The sequence below is a fragment of the Oncorhynchus gorbuscha genome, linkage group LG18 (genome assembly GCF_021184085.1).
Source record: "Oncorhynchus gorbuscha isolate QuinsamMale2020 ecotype Even-year linkage group LG18, OgorEven_v1.0, whole genome shotgun sequence".
In the NCBI taxonomy this organism is placed as follows: Eukaryota; Metazoa; Chordata; class Actinopteri; order Salmoniformes; family Salmonidae; genus Oncorhynchus; species Oncorhynchus gorbuscha.
In genome coordinates this window covers 42,416,370-42,438,000 of record NC_060190.1, presented here as the reverse complement: position 1 = coordinate 42,438,000, position 21,631 = coordinate 42,416,370, and the positions used below count along the sequence as shown (strand labels likewise).

Sequence of the window (21,631 nt, the reverse complement as noted above, 5' to 3'; positions counted from 1 at the left end):
GGACTCTGGTACAATTCTATACAGGAATCACGTTCAATGTGAGTTTCCGAAAAATGACCTATCTACAATCAAAATTGAAGACATGTATCCTATTGCACAATACACTGTCTTGCAAAACTGAATTCATTTCCTTTTCCACCCCAAATACAATAGCATTTAACAGCTGTGTATAACATGTCTGACGATAATGGATCTAAATAACAAAAAACTGTCATAAAACATTTGCCTGAGCATCATCCCCAATTTGACAGTTTAATTTAACCCCATTCAGTATAGTTCTAACTTCCACAAAAACCAGTGATATTGTCCTTTACGTACTTGAAACTGGTAGCGAAGGTTTTGAAGTAGATCAAGCTAATCAGAGAGATGAAAGACCATTAACTAGGTTCTAGAGTCTCCCACACATCCATCCCAAACCCACCAACAGGGCTCAACACAAACATCTATTCTAGGCCTATATCCATGACCGTTCTGAACTGTGCCTAGTAGAAAAAAAACAGCATTAGGCTACATATCAGCAACAAAGTATTTTATTGGCTTGAGGACAGGCCTAATACAGCCTACCGTTGGGAGAAAAGTAGCTTAATTTCTGCAACCAAAATATTTTCCTCTTTGGTCTAAATGTGCTGCTGCCTACAAGTAGCCTGCCTATCTATTCTAAACCTATCCACACTCTCTCTCTAAACACTTTTAACAGAAGAACAGTGAGGTCCACACGGTTGTGTTAATCTATGTTATAAAGTCAAACATAACAGATGTGTTTTTGTTTTTACTGACTAATGTGTTTGGTAAACAGTTGAAGCATCATCAGTCGAAGAGGGTGCTTAGTTAGCACAGGGAAGAGTTTAAGGTGTTAGCCTTAGTTAGCACAGGGAAGAGTTTAAGGTGTTAGCCTTAGTTAGCACAGGGGAGAGTTTAAGTTGTAGCCTTAGTTAACACAGGGGAGAGTTTAAGTTGTAGCCTTAGTTAACACAGGGGAGAGTTTAAGGTGTTAGCCTTAGTTAACACAGGGGAGAGTTTAAGCGGTTAGCCTTAGCTAGCACAGGGGAGAGTTTAAGTTGTAGCCTTAGTTAGCACAGGGGAGAGTTTAAACGGTTAGCCTTTGTCTGAACAGCTCATATTTAAAAAGCCCATTGACCAACATGTTAACTAAACCAGTGTCATCAATATATAGGGTGTCCACCCACTATGCCCAGAGTGGGTGAAAACACACGAGAGAGGAAATTTCACTTCCTTATGATATAAAATACATTTAACACGACAAATATGATTATTCATGTTCTGAATCGTTCAGTGGAGTATTTATCAAACATTTCATTAACAGTATCCAAAAAGTCAGGTTTCGTAACCTATTACATCCGATAATACGCACGGAGTTCCTTCAGTGGATTTTACATGTTGTGATGGTAGTCTTCCTGTTGTTTTTGTGGGTTGCAAAAATCTAAATAAGTATGGCACGGGATGAATTAAATGTAAAAGGTTTTGAAAATAAAAAGCTTCCAGTAAGCTCAGTGCTCGGTTGAAAACACTACATGTCTCAAAATGGATCTCTCTTACCTCTAAATTGTTTCATATCCTGCAGAGTCGAGATGAAAGATGACTAGTTCAATCATTCTCGCACCACATCCAGCCTAGCTGACATGATGCTGTGCAATTCTCCTTACTTCTGACCACTCTTTCTCTGGCCTCCATTTATTTGTCCATCTTACAAGGGCAAAAACTAACTTTTGAACCGATTATGATAGAGACATGAGGTTTGGACCATTGGTTTTCTTAGAGGATTATCTATACAATTAACATTTTACCCATGGTCAAAATCTGCGTTTTGTTTGGACACCCTATAATATAAATAAATAAATACAGGGGGACGATCTGGGAAGCGTGGTAGTTTCAACTGTGGCATTTGAATAATTTAATTATATTTATCTACACCCTATTATCTTGGCCCAATTAAATCCTGAAGACCTAAGTGAACTACCCTGTGGGCCCTGGTAAAAAGTAGTGCACTACACAGAAAACAGGGTGCCATTTGGGATGTAGTTATGCTTACCCACTGACCCAAATACAAGTGTTGTACTGTATGGATCTACTATAGTTGGTAAATTACATTAATAGAGCCATAGCGATTCATATTAGGCCAAATAGGCCATTTAATATAGTAATTACATGGTTTATCTAGAGTACTGAACAGTGTGAAAACAGACAGAATAATACTGAATCTGAGGAAATAAGATTGTAGAGCATGAAGACCAATTTATCTGTCAGGGAGAAGTTATAAAATCTCCATCTAGGCTTTATTCTCCATTCACTCCGATTTATCTAACATGACATTTCATTGAGTTTGCCATTTTTTAAGACCAATTCTGATGTAAATTGCATCGCTACATGCCATAGCCTCTTGGACAGAAGTTGCTAGGGGTGGGGGCTGTTTGTGTTACCTTGGCGATCGTCCCATTGTCCTCAGGAGGAAGTAAGGTATCCTGGGCAGGGGGTGGAGGCTGAGAGGCATCCTGTGCTCGGAGGCAACAGAAGAGCGCTTTGAAGATATTTCGGCTCCGAGGTTTCTTTGGGGAAGATTTGTTCACCTGGCCTAGGGAGACAAGGAACAAAAACAAAATCAACAAATATGTAAATAAACTCACAGCAGGTGAAACCCATATGGGTATACCCACACCTAGAATATAAGTTACTGAGTGTTTTAATATGGGATAAAGAGAAGACACAAAAATTAAATCCCTTACCCCTAAACAGACTTTGCCGGGACTACTTTCATTTGCAATCATGAGTCTTCCAGTCAATCTCAATCACTAACTAACACCCATAACAAGTAGACCTACAATAACTGACATCCTAATTGGTACCAAACATTTATGATGTCACCCTCTCTGATAACCATTATAAACTGGGTGGTTCGAGCCCTGAATGCTGATTGGCTGAAAGCCATGGTATATCATACCGTATACCATGGGTATGACAAAATATGTATTTTTACTGCTCTAACTACACTGATAACCAGTTTATAATAGCAATAAGGCCCCTCTACTGTTTGTGGTATATAGCCAATATACCATAGCGAAGGGCTGTATAAAGGCACTCCGTGTTGCGTTGTGCATAAAAAACAGCCATTAGCCATGGTATATTGGCCATATATCACACTCCCTCGGGCCTTATCACTTAAGTATACCCTTAAGGCCGGTTTCCCAGACACCAATTAAGCCAAGTCCTGGAGTAACGGAGATTGGGCTTGTTTTTTATTCCAGGACTAGGCTTCATCTCCGACGGCCATTATATGCCTTCCATATCGCTCTCTAGAGGAGAATCGTGTTGTCACTAGAATATATCATTCAGGCCTCCCTCCCTAGTCTTTACCAGGGCTGACAGATCAGAGCAGGCAGGAAACCGATCCTGCTCTCTGTGTGGGTCTATTTCTGCATGAGCTCAGTTCACAGGGTCAGAGGGAGTCGGCTCCATTTACACACTCAGGCATCTGGGAGGCACGAGAGGAGGAAGTATAAAAAGCCACTGACTGACTGACTGGTCTGAGTCCCAAAAAGCACCCTATTCTCTATGTAGTGGACTCTGAGCCTTGGTCAAAAGTAGGGTCAGGATGCTACCAGTATCTCAACACTCGTTAGTATCATGCAAGAAAACAAAACATGAAGCGCATTTAACTTTAGGAAAACAGCACTAATGTTGGAAAGAAACATGTTGTAGGGTTGAATATTTTCCAGTTATTTTACAAAATGTTCCATCTCGAGGACAAATAACTTTGCTCCTGGGTAACCCAGTATTTCCGACCAAAACCAGAAGTGTCATTCTAAAGCATATAAATATGTCTGGATTTGATTACAAATTTTGTAGGAATGAAAATTCAAGCCTGATGCACACTGAACCATACAGTAAAGATATTTTACGAGCTTAAGACATTTCATGAGCCCGAGCCCAAAAGGATTGTGCCGTGATTCAGCACATGGATAGCACATTACACACTACAGAAAACCATAAAAGCCCATAGATAAATGGAACAAGCTACAGTAGGCTAATATTTGAGTGTGGACTGTATTAGGCCTACTGTACTGTATTAAAGTAGAATTACGCATCTCGATCAAACCATGAAGATGGAAACGAACATGCAATACTGGTACAGGACATGCGTCCGACAACGTTACACTTATAAGCTTGTAAATTTGATTTTAATTTAGAAATTTACATTTTTACATTTAGTAGGCTGACGCATATATAGATTTTATAATATTTCCCCTAATGATGTGCGTATTACTCTCTCTCTCTATTGTTGCTTCCTCCTTCCTCACTTTCAACAGTTACAGTGCATTCGGAAAGTATTCAGACCAGTTTACTTTTTCCACACTTTGTTAAGTTAGTTGATTTAAAAAAAAATGTTTACACACAATACCCCATAATAACAAAGCGAAAACAAGTTCAGAAATTTTTGCAAATATATTCAAAAACATAAATATCTTATTTAGATTAAGTATTCAGACCCTTTACCATGAGACTCGAAATTGAGCTCAGGTACATCCTGTTTCCATTGATCATCCTTGAGATGTTTCTACAACGTGATTGCTGCTCCCCAGATTACAGCTCCACTAAAACACACATTTAATTGGTCACGTTTGCAAATGTATGGAAGCATGCTAAACTGGGTCCTATCCCAAAAGACAGCAAAGAACCCATTACTCCTGCCAACAGTCGACCAATTAGTCTACTCCATTCATTCAGTAAGATATTGGAGGATATTGTGAGTAGACAAATATGGGAGTACATGGAAAAGAATGATCTGATTACAGTCAATCAGCAAGCTTATCGCAAAACCCATTCCACTACTACTGCATTGGTTGACATGACTGACCAGTGGCTCAATGACATGACTGACCAGTGGCTCAATGCTATGGATAATGGCAGGTTTGTGGGTGTACTATTTCTAGATTTTAGAGTAGCGTTTGATTTAGTGGATCATTAAATAATTTACAAAATTATTGCATTATGGTTTTAAGAAGGTAGCATTGAATTGGGTACAGTCATATCTAACTGATCGGAAACAGTCCACCTATATCAATGGTTATTTTTCTTCCCCTCATGCTTTAAACTGTGGAATACTGCAGGGCAGCTGCCTTGGGCCACTTCTTTACTTAATATATACCAATGACCTTCCTTATGTCTTATCTGAAACTCAAGCTACTACATTTTCAGATGATACTATAATTGATACAGTAAGACATCGGTTCAACAGGTACAGCAAGTGCTACAAGTAGATCTGAGAAATATCAGGGAGTGGGTTTGCTGTTACAAACTTGTTTTGAACACCAAGAAAACCAAGGTTATATTGGTCTGTTCCCCCAGGAAAAGGCCAACACAGCATGGGATTAAGTATGGGGGGAGTACAAATTGAGGAAGTGGCAGAAATCAAACTACTAGGAGTGCAGCTAGACAACTGCTTATCAAGGTAGTCTCAAATAACTATATAAAAAAACTGCATGCATGATCAGAAGGATAGCTAAATATTCACAGAGAAAGATTCTTAAGCAAATAACCCAAGCATTAATTGAGAGTCAGGTGAAGTACTGTTCTGTATGCATCAGCAAGTGAAATTAGGAGGCTGCAGATTGTACAGAACAAAACAGCAAGGATTGTTTTAAGGTGGAGATATGGATCTTCTGTTGTAGTCATGTTTAATGCTCTTGGTTGGTCATCAATCAACAAGATAATTGAAAAAAACAGTCAAACTCTATTCACAACAGTATTCAGTTGGTAAGAGACATACATTCGGTAAATACTAATAATAGATTGTCCACCATCGATGTGTTATCCAGACAGGCAAAATAACATTTCGATTTAGAGCAATAAAGAAATGTAATAATTTATCTGAGCAAACAAGAAACCTTTCAATATATAAATTCAAACAATACTTTAAAACCATTTAAATATAACACATAGGAAAAGTTGTGCTGGACTATGGTAGACAAATATAATCTATTTTTTTTAGACAGAGTATTTATCTGGTCAATATGTCAGAGTATTTTGACTGTGTTAGTGTGTTATATGTGAAAATGTCATTGTATTTAAATTATTGATGACTAAAAGAGATCCTAATAAAATAAAATCACCTGTGGTAAATTCAATTGATTGGACATGGTTTGTAAAGGCACACATACCTGTCGAAATAAAGGTCCCACACTTGACAGTGCATGTTAGAGCAAAAACCAGCGCTGGAAATCAAAGAGTTAAAAACATTTTTTAATGAGAGGACAGCGGAGTACATGGGGATATTGCACAAGAGACAGAAGCTAAAAATTAGCTTATGCATAACCCATCCTTCATAGCTAAATAAGGCTAATTTATTATGTGAAAGCGGTAGGATATATATAGATACACACAAAAGTATATGGCCACCCCTTCAAATGAGTGGATTCAGCTATTTCAGTCACACCCATTGCTGACAGGTGTATAAAATCGAGCACACCGCCATGCAATCTCCATGAAGAGCTCAGTGACTTTCAACGTGGCATCTTTCCAACAAGTTTTTTGAAAAGTTTTTTTTTGGAGTCTTCCTCTGACACTGCCTGGTATAGAGGTCCTGGATGGCAGGGATCTCTGGCCCCAGTGATGTACTGGGCCATACTCACCACCCTTTGTAACCCCTTGAGGTTGGGCTCCCGTACCAAGCAGTGATGCAGCCAGTCAAGATGCTCTCAATGGTGCAGCTGTAGAACTGTGAGGATCTGAGGGCCCATGCTGAATCTTTTCAGCCTCCCCGAGAGGGAGGGATGCCCTCTTCATAACATTTTGGGTGTGTGTGGACCATGTTAAAGGTCACACACAGTCATACTATTTCCCAAGTAATAATAGCCTCAACTTCCTAGTGACAGGGGGGTAGTATAGAGTAGCTTGGATGAATAAGGTGCCCAGAGTAAACTGCCTGCTACTCTGTCCCAGATGCTAATATATGCATATTATTAGTAGTATTGGATAGAAAACACTGACATTTCTAAAACTGTTTCAATGGTGTCTGAGTATAACACAACTCATATGGCAGGTGAAAACCTGAGAAAATCCAACCAGGAAGTGGGAAATCTAAGGCTTGTAGTTTTTTAAAACTCAGCCCCTATTGCAGATACAGTGGGATATTGGTTATGTTGCACTTCCTAAGGCTTCCACTAGATGTCAACAATCTTTAGAACTTTGTTTCAGGATTCTACTGTGAAGTGTGACCGAATGAGAGGAATGAGCCAGGTGTCTGGCAGATTGCCACAGACTCTGAAGCAGACTCTGAATAGGAATTCTCCAGTTGGAACATTATTGAAGATTCATGATAAAAACATCCTAAATATTGATTCTATACCGAGTTTGACAAGTTTCTACGGGCTTTAAAGGAACTTTTTGTCCGGAGTTTGGCTGGACCTGAACGCACTTTTGGATTTGTTTACCAAACGCCCTAACAAAAGAAGCTATTTGGACATAATTGGGCATTATCGAACAAAACAAACATTTATTGTGGAACTGCGATTTCTGGGAGTGCATTCTGATGAAGATCAAAGGTAAGTGAATATTTATAATGCTATTTCTGACTAATGTCAATCACCCAATATGGCAGATATCTTTTTGGCTGCTTTGTCTGAAATCTGTACTCAGATTATGCTTTTTGCTGAAAGTTTAAAAAAAAAATCTGACACAGCGGTTGCATTAAGGAGAAGTATTGCTCTAATTCCATGTATAACAGTTGTATTTTCATCAAAATTTATGAGTATTTCTGTAAATAGATGTGGCTCTCTGCACAACCACCACATGTTTTAGAACTACTGAACGTAACGCGACAATGTAAAATGAGATTTTTTGATATATGCACTTTATCAAACAAGACATACATGTATTGTGTAACATGAATTCCTGAGTGTCATCTGATGAAGATCATAAAAAGTTAGTGATTAATTGTACCTATATTTGTGCTTTTGTGACACTCTTTGGCTGGAAAAATGGCTGTGTTTTTCCTGTGAGTTGGTGGTGACCTAACATAATCGTTTGTGGTGCATTCGCTGTAAAGCATTTTTTTAAAAATCAGACACTGTGGCTGGATTAACGAGAATTTGATCTTTAAAATGGTGTAAAATACTTGTATGCTTGAGGAATTTTAATTGAGATTGTTGTTCTGAATTTGGCGCCCTGCACTTTCACTGGCTGTTGGCGAGGTGGGACGCTACTGTCCTACATATCCCCGAGAGGTTAAGCACCAAAACATCACCATTACATTTATTTACACTATTAAAATGCTCAGAATTGAGAATAGAAATATGACCTCTCATCTCCAACTATCAGGATGCCTGAAAGAACAAGCTGAGTGGGTGGGGAGCTTATATTCATGAGCTTGCCCTTGAGGTCATTGCCATGTAACAAGGTAAACAATGGGGCACATGTCATTCCAAGCCTAAATAGTATGTCATTCTCTCAGCAAAATGCTCTCATGGTCAACAGAGTTGATCGTGGACTGTTGGATATCAGACAAAACGGAATTACACAATTGCATTTCTATTGCTTTGTAACCAATTACTGAATAGTTCACTGATAGATTTCACAAGAATTCACCTTTGAAGCTTAGACATAAGGGAATGTACATGAAAACAGCATACAATAAGTGTACTAGACAAATTATCGGTGCACCTGCATTAGCATTATAAATGACAATATGTTCAGAATTGTACACATTGATCAGACATTTATTTGATTATTTACAACTCGCCAGCATAGTCAAAACATTAATCAACATGAACACTCATTAGAAATAAAGTTGAGAAATAATGATGAGACATTTCACGTAAAAACTTTTAAAATCTTAGAGCCATAAGCCTAATATAGGCACCTGGCCGCCCTACAGTGTGCAGCACACATTGATTTGTACAATTTGTAGCACTCATCTCCCATCCAATGAAAAAAATACTAAGTAACAAAATGTGATATTTCATGTAAAACTGAATTACAACCAACTACAGACATTGATGGGGAGGGGAGTGGGAGAGGAGGACTCATGTACCCTGCTTCCATCATCCACTTGACTTCAGTCACCCAAGACTGTAGCGGAAGGAAAATGCAGCTATGGCCTCCTTATCAGGCCTCTCACACTGAGCAGACAGGGGTCCTGGGATGGACAGCTCACACAGCTTCCCCACACATGGCGCTGGATCAAGGATGACCTCGTTGAAGAGGAGATTCAGGAGCCGTCTATGTAGCTTGTAACGTTTTTGAAAAGGAATTAAGAATATATAAATATATGGACGAGGAAAGTCAGAGCGGCAAAGACTACAATACAGTAGATAGTATAGAATAGAGTATAGAATAGAGTATATACACATATGAGATGAGTAATCCAAGACATGTAAACATTAAAGTGGTCAATGATTTCAAGTCTGTAGGTAGGCAGCAGCCTCTATGTTAGTGATGGTTGTTTAACAGTCTGATGGCCTTGAGATAGAAGCGGCTTTTCACTCTCTCGGTCTCTGCTTTGATGCACCTGTACTAACCTCGCCTTCCGGATGATAGAGGGGTGAACAGGCCGTAGCTCAGGTGGTTGTACTTGATATTTTTGGCCTTCTTGTGATGTCGGGTGCTGTTGGTGTCCTGGAGGGCAGGCAGTTTGCCCTTGTTGATGCGTTGTGCAGACCGCACCACCCGCTGGTGAGCCTTGCAGTTGAGGGCGGTGCAGTTGCTGTACGAGGCTGTGATACAGCCCGACAGGATGCTCTCAATTGTGCATTTGTAAAAGTGTGTGAGGGTTTTCGGGGACAAGCCACATTTCTTCAGCCCGCTGAGCTTGAAGAGGCCTTCTTCACCACACTGAGTGGGTGCACCATTTCAGTTTGTCCGTGATGTGTATGCCGAGGAACTTAACTTTCCAACTTTCCACCTTCTCCACTGCTGTCCTGTCGATGTGGATAGGGGGGGTGCTCATCTCCTTTGTTTTGCTGACGTTGCGTGAAAGGTTATTTAGCTGACACCACACTCCCAGAGCACTCACCTCTTCCCTGTAGGCTGTCTCGTCATTGTTGGTAATCAAGCCTAATAATGTTGTGTCATCTGCAAACTTTATGATTGAGTTGGAGGCTTGCATAACTACGCAGTCATGGGTGAACAGGGAGTACAGGAGAGGGATGAGCACGTACCCTTGTGGGGTCCTACCTTCACCACCTGGGGGGCTGCCCGTAAGGAAGTCCAGGACCCAATTGCACAGGGCAGGGTTCAGACCCAGTGCCTCGAGCTTAATGATGAGCTTGGAGGGTACTATGGTGTTGAATGCTAAGCTATAGTCAATGAACAGCATTCTTACATAGGTATTCCTCTTGTCCAGATGGGATAGCGCAGTGTACAGTGTGATGGTGATTGCATCGTCAGTGTACCTATTGGGGCAGCAAACAAATTGGAGTGGGTCTAGGTTATCAGGTAGGGTTGAGGTGATCAGTTGGTAGAGCATGGCGCTTGTAACGCCAGGGTAGTGGGTTCGATCCCCGGGACCACCCATACGTAGAATGTATGCACACATGACTGTAAGTCGCTTTGGATAAAAGCGTCTGCTAAATGGCATATATTATTATATTATTATTATTACGATCCTTGACTAGTCTCAAAGACATTCATGATGACAGTGCCAATAGTCATTTAGTTCAGTTACCTTTGCATTATTGGGTACAGGAACACTGGTGGCCATCTTGAAGAATGTGGGGACAGCAGACTGGGATAGGGAGAGATTGAATATGTCCATAAACACACCAGCCAGCTGGTCTGCGCATGCTCTGAGGACGTGGCTAGGGATACCGTCTGTGCCAACAGCCTTGCGAGGGTTAACACGTTTAAATGTCTCACTCAAGTCGGCCACGGAGGAGGAAAGCCCACAGTCCTTGGTAGCTGGCCGGGTCAGTGGCACTGTGTGATCTTCAAAGCGGGCAAAAAAATGTTTAGCTTGTCCTTGACATAGCTGTTGTTTTTTTTGTAGTCTGTGATTGTCTACACATTCTGCTTGAGCTAGCTACTAGTAGTTTGTAAACAAGGCCAAAGCATGGCATAGGCGCACATTTAATGGCGGTTAAGGCAGTACATATTCAAGACGCTACTTTTGGTGTATATAATCCTCAGCTTTATGCGATGTTACACAAAGCATGAAGTAAATCCTTAGTAGTGCCTGCCTCCTGAATCCAAGTGTTTGATACGGGAGGGGACCAGTAACTTTATGATCAAACTTTATCAATGTATCAGCTACAGTCATTTTCCATACTTGAGTCACCCTACTTAAACTGGTTTCATTCCAAATGTCATCCAATTTGCTCAGGACCTTTAATCTGTAAGTGATGTGGACACTGGGGAACTTGAAGCTCCCGACCCGCTTCATTACAGCCCTAAAGATGTGGATTGGATGTACTCGCCCCTGTTACCTGTAGTCCACGATCATCTTATTTTCAATACTGACCGTGAGGGAGAGGTTGTTGTCCATGTACCACACTGCTAGGTCTCTGACGACCTCAACGTCGATCAGTCCTCCCACCGTTGTGTCGTCAGCAAGCTTGATGGTGGTGGAGTCGTGTGAGACCACACATTCATGGTTGAACAGGGAGTACAAGAGGGGACTACGCACACACCCTAAAGGACCCGTATTGATGAGGAGCGTGACAGATGTGTTATTCTCTCACCGCCTGGGGGTGGCCAGTCAGAATGTACAGGATCCAGTTAAGGGAGGCGTTCAGTCCCAGGGTCCTGAGCGGACTATGGTTTTGAATGCTGAGCTGTAGTCAATGAACAGCATTCTTACATTAGGTATTCCTTTTGTCCAGGTGGGTGAGGGCAGTGTGGAGTGCAATAGAGAACATGTCATCTGTGGGTCTGTTGGGTTAGTATGTGGGGAATTCCGACCAGAGATAAACGTGAGTAAATGGAATGAAATTCCTTTTTATGGACTTTTTACTCTCTATGCATATTCTGACCTTGAACTTGACATGAAAATAGCATGCTATTCATCCGCTATTTATTTGGGGTGGAGTTTGAACAAATGAAGGTGTTGCGGAGGTGTGTCTACAGATATTCCATATTCTGACCTTGACTTAGTTACCTAATAATTACACCCCTTTTACACATGAGGAAACCATGAATAAGGTCTAGAGAAGATCTGTTTGATTAACCTCTTATGACTCCCCCTCTATACTGCCCCTGTTGGAGAAAGTGCGTACCCATAGTAAACTGAAAATATTTTTTCCCAAAATTGCTAATATATGCATATAAAAATTATGATTGAATAGAAAACTCTAAAGTTTCTAAAACCGTTTAAATTATGTCTCTATGTAAAGCAGAACTAAAAGGGCAACCTTTCTCCTAAACTCTCTCTTGTGAAGAGAAAAGTTGGGTCAACTTTGACGTCATGAGCCCCACCCTTCCCAGGGAGCTACAGATCCAGGAACAGTCTCTCTCTCTTCAGCGCGATGTCAGCTTTCAAGTGGCGCGTTCATTGTGAGAATCCCACGAGCCCTGCACGTTTGGCGGGTGAAATTGCTCGCGTCCCTCTGAAAATCATGCACTCTTTTGCGCGCGGCCGATTTGGAGAACGTCTTTTTCCATGATGCAGCATTTCAAGCCGGATTGTCTGTTAGCGTTGCTCTTTGTTCTACATGCTAAAAACATCATAAAGCTCGATTTTGCACATCGTTTGACCAGTTTAATCGACATATAATATGTAAATTGGAAGTTTTGATGCGCAAGAGTGCTGGACCAGAAGTCATTTTTTACGCATTTCAACTGAAGCTGTTAGCATATGCTAATACAGGGACACACAATGTGAAACCAAAACGATGTATTGGGTAAGTATGACTCCTTCTACGTCTTCAGATGGAAGAACATCAAAGGTAAGGGAATATTTATGTGGTTATTTGGGGTTTCTGTGGACTCCAAACGTAGAGGAGACATAGTGCTAATATCTGAGCGCTGACTCATAGTATAGCCCAGTGAACGATGTCTGTAACGTTAAAAATAAATGTAATACAGCGGTTGCATTAAGAAGAAGTGTATCTTTGTAAATATGTGTAGAACATGTATATTTAGTCATGTTTATTGCTTGTTATCTGACCTTATCTGTCGGAGCTATCATCATTTCTCCGGACATTTGAGAAGCATTTTTTGAAATGTCGTCATTGTAAACCGAGATTTATGGATATAAATGGCATATTATTGGAAAAAAATTAAATGTACTGTGTAACATGTAATATTACTGTCATCTGATGAAGATTTTCAAAAGGTTAGTGAATTATTTATTTTTTAATCCTACTTATAAATTTTATTTTTTTCTGGGACAAAATGGCCGCCGCTTGCCTTTTGTTTCGGTGGTTATCTAATATAAATATGTGCTATGTTTTCGCCGTAAAACATTTTAGAAATCTGACTAGCTGCGTAGATTAACAAGATGTTTATCTTTCATTTGAGCTATTGGACTTGTTAATGTGTGGAGGTTAAATATGTTTAGGAATATTTTTGCGCATTGTGCGTTATGGTAATGAGCTTGAGCTGTAGTCACGATCCCGGATCCGGGATGGGGAGTCGTACGAGGTTTTAACAGAATTGTAAATAGAAATCACACTTGATTTAGATCTATTTTATTATAATTATATATTATATTATAATTATATTATAATTGCTGGAGACAAATGTGAAACCAGTCATAATGGCAGAAAACTGTAGCATATCACCTTTCCCCAAGTTTATGAAATGCTGTCTCATTATGCAGAATTTAAATGTGTACTTGCAGGGATGGGTACTCTCGGGGCGGCAACCTAGTGGTTAGAGCGTTGGACTAGTAACCGGAAGGTTGCGAGTTCAAACCCCCAAGCTGACAAGGTACAAATCTGTCGTTCTGCCCCTGAACAGGCAGTTAACCCACTGTTCCCAGGCCGTGTTCCCAGGCCGTCATTGAAAATAAGAATATGTTCTTAACTGACTTGCCTGGTTAAATAAAGGTAAATTAAAAAATAAATAAAGGTAAATTTAAATTAAAAATGTATAGGTTACCCCGACTTTTCGGTTTCCTATTTCAATCATGTTAAATATTAGCCACTATCATTGTCGGCCGTCAGTGGGCATAATAAACTCATTTAAATGCCAATTTACTGTTAGTTCCCTACAGGTGGTATAACCTACATTAACATTCAATTTACCTTCATTTGCTTCCTCTGTAAATGCCGTCACAGCCGTGTGGTTGGTGCTTAGGGTCAGTAAGTAACAGTTGATAATATAAGACATGTATGCTAATTAAACGGATACGGAGCGGAGCACAGACCAAGACGTAACCGTTTGAAAGCGACGCATAATACGATAATTGGCAGTGTCATCACACAATTCCATGATTAATGCAAGCAATAGATGAGGTTATAGCCTCATATAATTATATTTACACTAACCATACATTACCATGGGTTGAAGAACTGAATGTGGCAATTTTCTGAATGAAATCACTTTATTTTGTGCATAAAGGCTCTCCAACCTGTTCATGACTCAAATACTTCCGAAAACAAAATAATCTATAAAATCAGAATATTTTTTGGATCAACCAATTGGTGCTGAAACAGACAAATATGCAGATATTTCGATAGATTTCTTTCTTATTTTCCCCCACGGAAGGCCTTTAGCTCATCTGGAAGGTCGCTGGGCAGCTCACTGCTGGGTTTCCCTTTGTAATCTGTGATAGTTTACAAGTCCTGCCACATCTGTCGAGTGTTGTAATTGTCATTATTACAAATAAAAATCTTAAAAAATTGGCCGATTAATCGGTATCAGCTTTTTTTGGTCCTCCAATAAATCGGCATCTAGTTGAAAAATCATTATCGGTCTACCTCTAGCCTACATTGCTGAAAAACAATAAACTGCTTCCTGTTTGCCTGTCAGACATGATGTAGGCCTACCTGTGCAGGACAACAAAGGACAGTTGACGTGCAATAAATAACACCTACACACCGCAGCTCAAGTCAATCTGGAAAACAAATATGGAGTCTCCCATCTGGGCTCCCGAGTGGCGCAGCGGTCTAGGCACTGCATCTCAGTGCTAGAGGCGTCACTACAGACCCTGGTTTAATTCCAGGCTGTATCACAACCCAGCAGTGATTGGGAGTCCCATAGTCCCATCCGGGTTCTAGTTTGGCCCTGGGTTAATCCTGATCAGAGAAGGAGTATAAACAACACATAGTGCCTTCATATGAGCTACAACATCCTATTACCATTAAGCGACTCGTTTCAGGAAACTTAACGTATGTCGCGTGTCACTACTTCACAGGAGAGCCATTTGAACGCAAACATTATTTTTTAAATCAAAATGCATTTTTGGGCAGAAATGGCTTCTGGAACATGTGAAGGTTTGTGTGCCTTAATATTAAACTTGCATCCCATCTGTAAATATGAATACAATTGTTAAATTACAAACCTAATTGGTTTAGCCAAAGGAAAAGTATGCAACCTTCCCACTAGCCATGATTGACTGAGATAATGAGTGGGCTGAACATGCCGAGATGAGTTTGGATTGGTCTGCCATGTAGCACGCTTCTTGTCTATAAAATGAGCTGGTCAGTATGTGTAGGTAATCATTTCGAACGTGGCTTTTATGAAAGATATCACATAGCAGAACTACATAAGTGTTGCTCTCCACTTTCTGGAGGAATGGGTTTTGAAATCAGTGGCACTAGAATATGATAGCTAAGGAGATGGAAAAAAAATATAGTAAATATGCAGACACAGTAGAAAAGAGAACACACCGAAGGCTGTTGCATAAAACAACAGTCTCCGTATTACATCTTCAAACTAAGGGCAACCATGTCATCCGTGACAGAGGGAGAAGCGTCAACCCATGTATTTGGGTAAGACAGTCTAGCTAGCTACACTTTCACATTACACATTTCTAATTGTCAGAAAGTTGTTTTAATTTCAAGTTAAAGTGCACTGTTAGTAGCTAGCTAATGTTAGCTGGTTGGCTCACAAGCTATTGTTACGTGTATGATCTGTGTGTAGTTATATTACTCATATCTCAGAGTCACTTCCAGTGTTGTTATAGCCTAAAGTTAGCTAGCTGACATTGAACCTGGTTGGTTAGCTACCTGGAGGGTAGTAATGTTATAAATTGCTATTATGGTTAATTGTTTAGCTAGCTACCTACATGTCTAAACAAAAGACTTAACTACTATGCAAGTAACCATATCAATAGAATTTCATTATGTCACTGCAACAACTGTCGATAGGCGGAGCTGGTAAATTCGCTCTGGCTATCCACTCTGATTTCGGAGCACTCTCGTCTAGGTGTGCCAGAGCGCAGAATAACTTTTCAAACACACAACACCCATAGAATATGGCCGGTGTCAGGAAACGTTGGCAAAAAGCGTAATTAAAATTGTTGCCAGCAGCACAGTTGCAGTAACCAACACCCTGGATAAGATAAAAACAGCCCAACTAGCTCTGCTAGGGCAAGTAAAATGGTTAGTGAAGTGTTCTCTCATTTGTGTCTGGAAGTAGCTAGCAAGCTAGCCGATGTTAGCTTGGGTGCTTGACAGCTGGTAAGTGAGAATGCTCAGATCAACCCTACTCCTCGGCCAGAGCGTCCAGTATGCGCCCTGAACGCTCCTAGAGCGAAACGCTCTGAATTTACAAACAGATAATCTGACAGCGCTGAGTTTACGAATGACCAGAGCGCACTCTGGCACTCCAGATTAAATTTACAAACACACCCATAGCATAAACCAGCCTTTAGTCTTGAAATCTTTGGTTGTTCAGTACATGGCCTCACGTGAATCCTTAAAGAGATGGGTGGAATTAGGCTTTAGAGGGTGTGAACCATGCTGAATGGCACCAAGAAGAGTTCTCCAGTAGGTAGGTGTATCAAAACATTCAAAGGCCATTTTCACAAAAGTGAGGTTACAAATTCATCAACCTTCAAAGCAGAATGCATTATTCATTGTTCCTCAACTGTAGTGTATGATATACCGTTTTCTAGCTCCATGTCTACTCTACTCAATATTTTAAAAACTATTTCAAATTTTGCTACATAAGACCGAATCAAGCCTGTTGGTCACATTTTTACATGTGGGTAGGGTACTGGTTAGGGGTGACATCTGAAACGTGCACAAACATGCGCAACATACATACATCGTAACCATCTTTGTCGCCTGTGGCATTAACCATATCTTATGTTGACTTTCTGTAATGCTTAGGTATTTAAGTAGACAATTTTACCAATGTTTTTATGTTTTATTAAAAGAGCATCTACTTTGACAGATATAATTGGATTACAGACCATAGGTTTAAAGTAGCTACATCCGAGCCAAACAAATGAATGTATACAAGCCGATATGACAAATTGCAAACAAAAGAATTCTGTTACTGTATGGAAAAAATAAGCTGACCAGGCATACTCCAGACAACTAGTAACTTCTAAACTTTCACCACTTGTCTGTCTCAATTGAAAAGCCGTGAAACAATGTCAAAAAGTACTAAAAAATAAATGTATATAGTTATTTACTACGTGGCTCACAATATAGGGTACAATAGATTGTTTTTCCAACAACGTAGTTCGCTAGTTAGTTTGCTGTTAAAATAACTTTATCCAGAGGTTCCCTATACCTGACTGACGCTATCGTCTGCGAGATGGTCGTTTAGCTACCCGTAACGAACTAACGAGTTACGTTATACTATTTGACTCGCATGCTGAATGTAAAATGGACACCCACACAGTGGCAAATCTGATTCAGTACAACCAGCATTTGGAATATCTTAATGTCGTACATGTAATGTCAAACACATTTACTAATAACTTGTTCACATGACAAAACTCACTCAAACCTGAAATTCGTGAATTAGACGGGCGCAAGCCAATGATTGGCGTGTAGCTATTAGCATGCTAGCAGCGCCTACCAGTTAGCTCGCGCGACAGTTGGCTGGCTTCTTCCGCTTCAACAAACAATATTATACATTGCGAAAGTGATCTCACTGAGCGGATAAACACGAGGACTTACCTGTTTTGAACGGCAGTTGACTATCTTCTTTCTGCACTTGAGTGATAATAGAACTTTCCATCTAACAAATGCACAGCCCCTCAAAGTCCAATCCGTTACCCCAATTTGCAGGTACTTTCAACATTCAGCTAGCTGGTTAGCAATCACGTTTACCAACCCGTTGCGTTTGGTATCCGAAAATATTCCAATAAAAAGAGCTTCTTGGTTTTTCTCGTATCAATTATAGCTTCCGCTATCTTTCCTAGTTCAAGCTAGGCAGTGTGCGTTCAACATGAAGTGTATTAGTGTAACGCTGCGGTCCCCTCTGATAGCTAGCTAACACTAGGAAAGACCTCGCTATAATACTCCAACATGGAGAATCCAGGCGAAAAAAGCAAAACAACCGAGGAAATGGGGCAGGGTGCGGTTTCAAGTTCCCCTTAATACTGATAAACAACCTTGAATGATCATAATCCACTATACGAAAACTGAAAATATGTTGGTCAAATAATTACTTATCTCGGTCCAAATGAACAATGTGTATATGTCTGATTAATAAATGATTGTTTTAGTATATTGGATGACGCTTTGTTTTTGCTCTTCTGAGGATTTTGGGGGCGCCTTGAAACCGCTCATCGTCGAGGATTGGATCACGTAGAAGTGGGAGTACCACAGGCATTCTTCTCAACTCGCTTCGGAGTTCGTTTTGAGCGCATTCCTGCATTCACTAGTTGTCGCAGGGTATATGGCCAGGTTTTATGGTCCAGGCTAGAAGGGATCCATCTTTTGTCAAATTAACCTCAGATTGGACTTTTCGTTGAATGTTACGCACTAGGTTAGGATAATTAGGTTACGGTTAGGAACAGGGGGGAAGGGGGACTTTTGAAGTTAATTTCCCTCCTAGCAATGACCATGTTTGGTTGCGTTCCCTGCTCAGATGTTGCATGCATCAACCAATGGTTGCGTGCTGTGTCATCGATTGACAGATTACTATAACATATAATTTGGTTAGCTGATACAGGCCTAACTATCCAGACGTTGTACAATCGGGCAGGCGTCAGTCAGCAACGCCTGGGCAGAGACATGCGCCCATTATCGATATAGCATATGGCTCACGGCCAATTTGTTTAATATCCGTAGACTATGCTTATTTAGACGAGTTTGACATTTAATATACATTTAATAAATTATATATTTCAATGCTGAATACTATTCTAAATGCTATTTATATATATATTAAGTAGTAGACCTATGTGGTTGAAGCCTATGCAAAGGCCTATTGCCAAAAATGATAATCTATCTGCGGCAATTGAGGACAAAATAAATTACTGCCATGTGAAATATTTGAACTGAAGAATATAAAGTCTGCATAGTGTTATGTTTTGACCTTGTGGCAGCACTAATCGTTTGATTACAATCCACATTTTATAATTTCATCATAGGCTAAAATTAGCCTAGCTCAACCCGTTTAGAATGGCATTTATAGGACCGTTTTCATCACCTAGTTTTTTGGTTTTTGATTGATATTCTATGTCAGGGTTTCCCCCAAAAACGCGTTCAATCGTTTTTTGGGGGGACATAAAAGACCATGAAATTAACAGGAAATCAGCTCAAGGTCATTTTAATTTAGGAAATATGTTCAAGTATTCCCATGTAATAAATAGAGAGGCTTATGTGACCGTATCCCAATGTAATCATGTTTTGAAATTCTGTTTTTGTCTGAGGTTTTTTGTGGTTAATTTACATGTTCTGGACAACAGACCATCTGTTCAAGAGAAAATTGGCCCATGGCTGAATGAAATTGGGACCCCTGTTCTATATTGTCATACAGAGTATGATTGTAAACTGCGTATAAACATTATTAGGTACATACTTGTATGATTAACCTACATATCCTCTTAATCATGCATGTAATAACACATCAAAGTCAATTCTAAGATTTTTCTCTCCATTATGCAGAGAGAGAGTGTTTGATTGTTGTTTGGAAATATAGAATATCTGCAACACCGTCTGCATAACAATGATTGATGGTATGTTTGTTTAAGGGTTTGTTGAATTCGTTTTTAAGAGATGATGACATATAGAAATCAAAAGTTTTCAACACAGCTGGAAAATAAATGAATTTACTGAAAACAGAATATAACAGGTGAACATGCATAAGTTCTAACAAACACCAAGCAAAGAACACAGGATGTGTTTTGATAAGAGCAAAGCTCATTAAAAACAGCAGTGTGACTAGGCTGCAGATTGGATAAATGATTTATATTAATTTCATTGTGATATACATTTTTTTAAAGTGCATTGCAGCCAATGATGAATAGGCTTACGGTTGACATCACAATGATATCTGTTTTCTATATGTTGATTCTAATGTTTTATCATGGCCTCTGAGGACTAATGTCATTGAGTAAACCTTCACATGTAAAATTGAATTCGGAAGTTTACATACACTTAGGTTGGAGTCATTAAAACTCATTCTTCAACCACCCCACAAATTTCTTGATAAACTAGTTTTAGCATGACAAGTAATTTTTCTGTATCACAATTCCAGTGGGTCAGAAGTTTACATACACTAAATTTACTGTGCCTTTAAACAGCTCGGAAAATTCCAGAAAATTATATCATGGCTTTAGAAGCTTCTGATAGGTTAATTGACCTAATTTGAGTCAATTGGAGGTGTACCTGTGGATGCATTTCAAGGCCTACCTTCAAACTCAGTGCCTCTTTGCTTGACATCATGGGAAAATCAAAAGAAATCAGCCAAGACCTCAGAAAAAAATGTAGACCTCCACAAGTCTGGTTCATCCTTAGGAGCAATTTCCAAACACCTGAAGGTACCATGTTCATCTGTACAAACAATAGTACGCAAGTATAAACACCATGGGACCACGCAGCAGTCATACCGCTCAGGATGGAGACACGTTCTGTCTCCTAGAGATGAACGGACTTTGGTGCAAAAAGTGCTAAATCAATCCCAGAACAACAGCTAAGGACCTTGTGAAAATGCTGGAGGAAACAGGTCCAAAAGTATCTATATCCACAGTAAAACGAGTCCTATATCGACATAACCTGAAAGGCCGCTAAACAAGGAAGACACCACTGCTCCAAAACTGCCATAAAAAAGCCAGACTACGGTTTGCAACTGCACATGGGGACAAAGATCATACTTTTTGGAGAAATGTCCTCTGGTCTGATGAAACAAAAATAGAACTGTATGGCCATAATGACCATCGTTATGTTTGGAGGAAAAAGGGGGACGCTGCAAGCCGAAGAACACCATCCCAACCGTGAACCGATTGGCAGCATCATGTTGTGGGGTGCTTTGCTGCAGGAGGGACTGGTGCACTTCACAAAATATATGGCATCATGAGGCATGAGGAGAGTTATGTGGATATATTGACGCAACATCTCAAGACATCAGTCAGGAAGTTAAAGCTTGGTAGCAAATGGGTCTTCTAAATGGACAATGAACCCAAGCATAATTCCAAAGTTGTGGCAAAATGGCTTAAGGACAACGAACTCAAGGTATTGGAGTGGCCAACACAAAGACCTGACCTCAATCCTATAGACAATTTGTGGGCAGAACTGAAAAAGCGTGTGCGAGCATGACTTAGTTACATCAGCTC

At 40.0% G+C, this 21,631-nt stretch overlaps 1 protein-coding gene across 1 annotated transcript in view; it reads right to left on the bottom strand.

Annotated features, from left to right (window-relative positions):
• LOC124002810 (carboxy-terminal domain RNA polymerase II polypeptide A small phosphatase 2-like) overlaps nt 1-18,650 on the bottom strand; it is a 32,080-nt gene extending 13,430 nt beyond the window's left edge. The window contains exons 1-2 of the mRNA XM_046310564.1: nt 18,027-18,650; nt 2,439-2,590 (exon numbers count right to left, since the gene is read on the bottom strand). Coding sequence (XP_046166520.1) covers nt 2,439-2,590; nt 18,027-18,087 — 213 coding nt within the window. The 5' untranslated portion in view covers nt 18,088-18,650. The remainder of the gene's footprint in view (nt 1-2,438; nt 2,591-18,026) is intronic.
• Between the last annotated feature and the right edge of the window lie 2,981 nt (nt 18,651-21,631).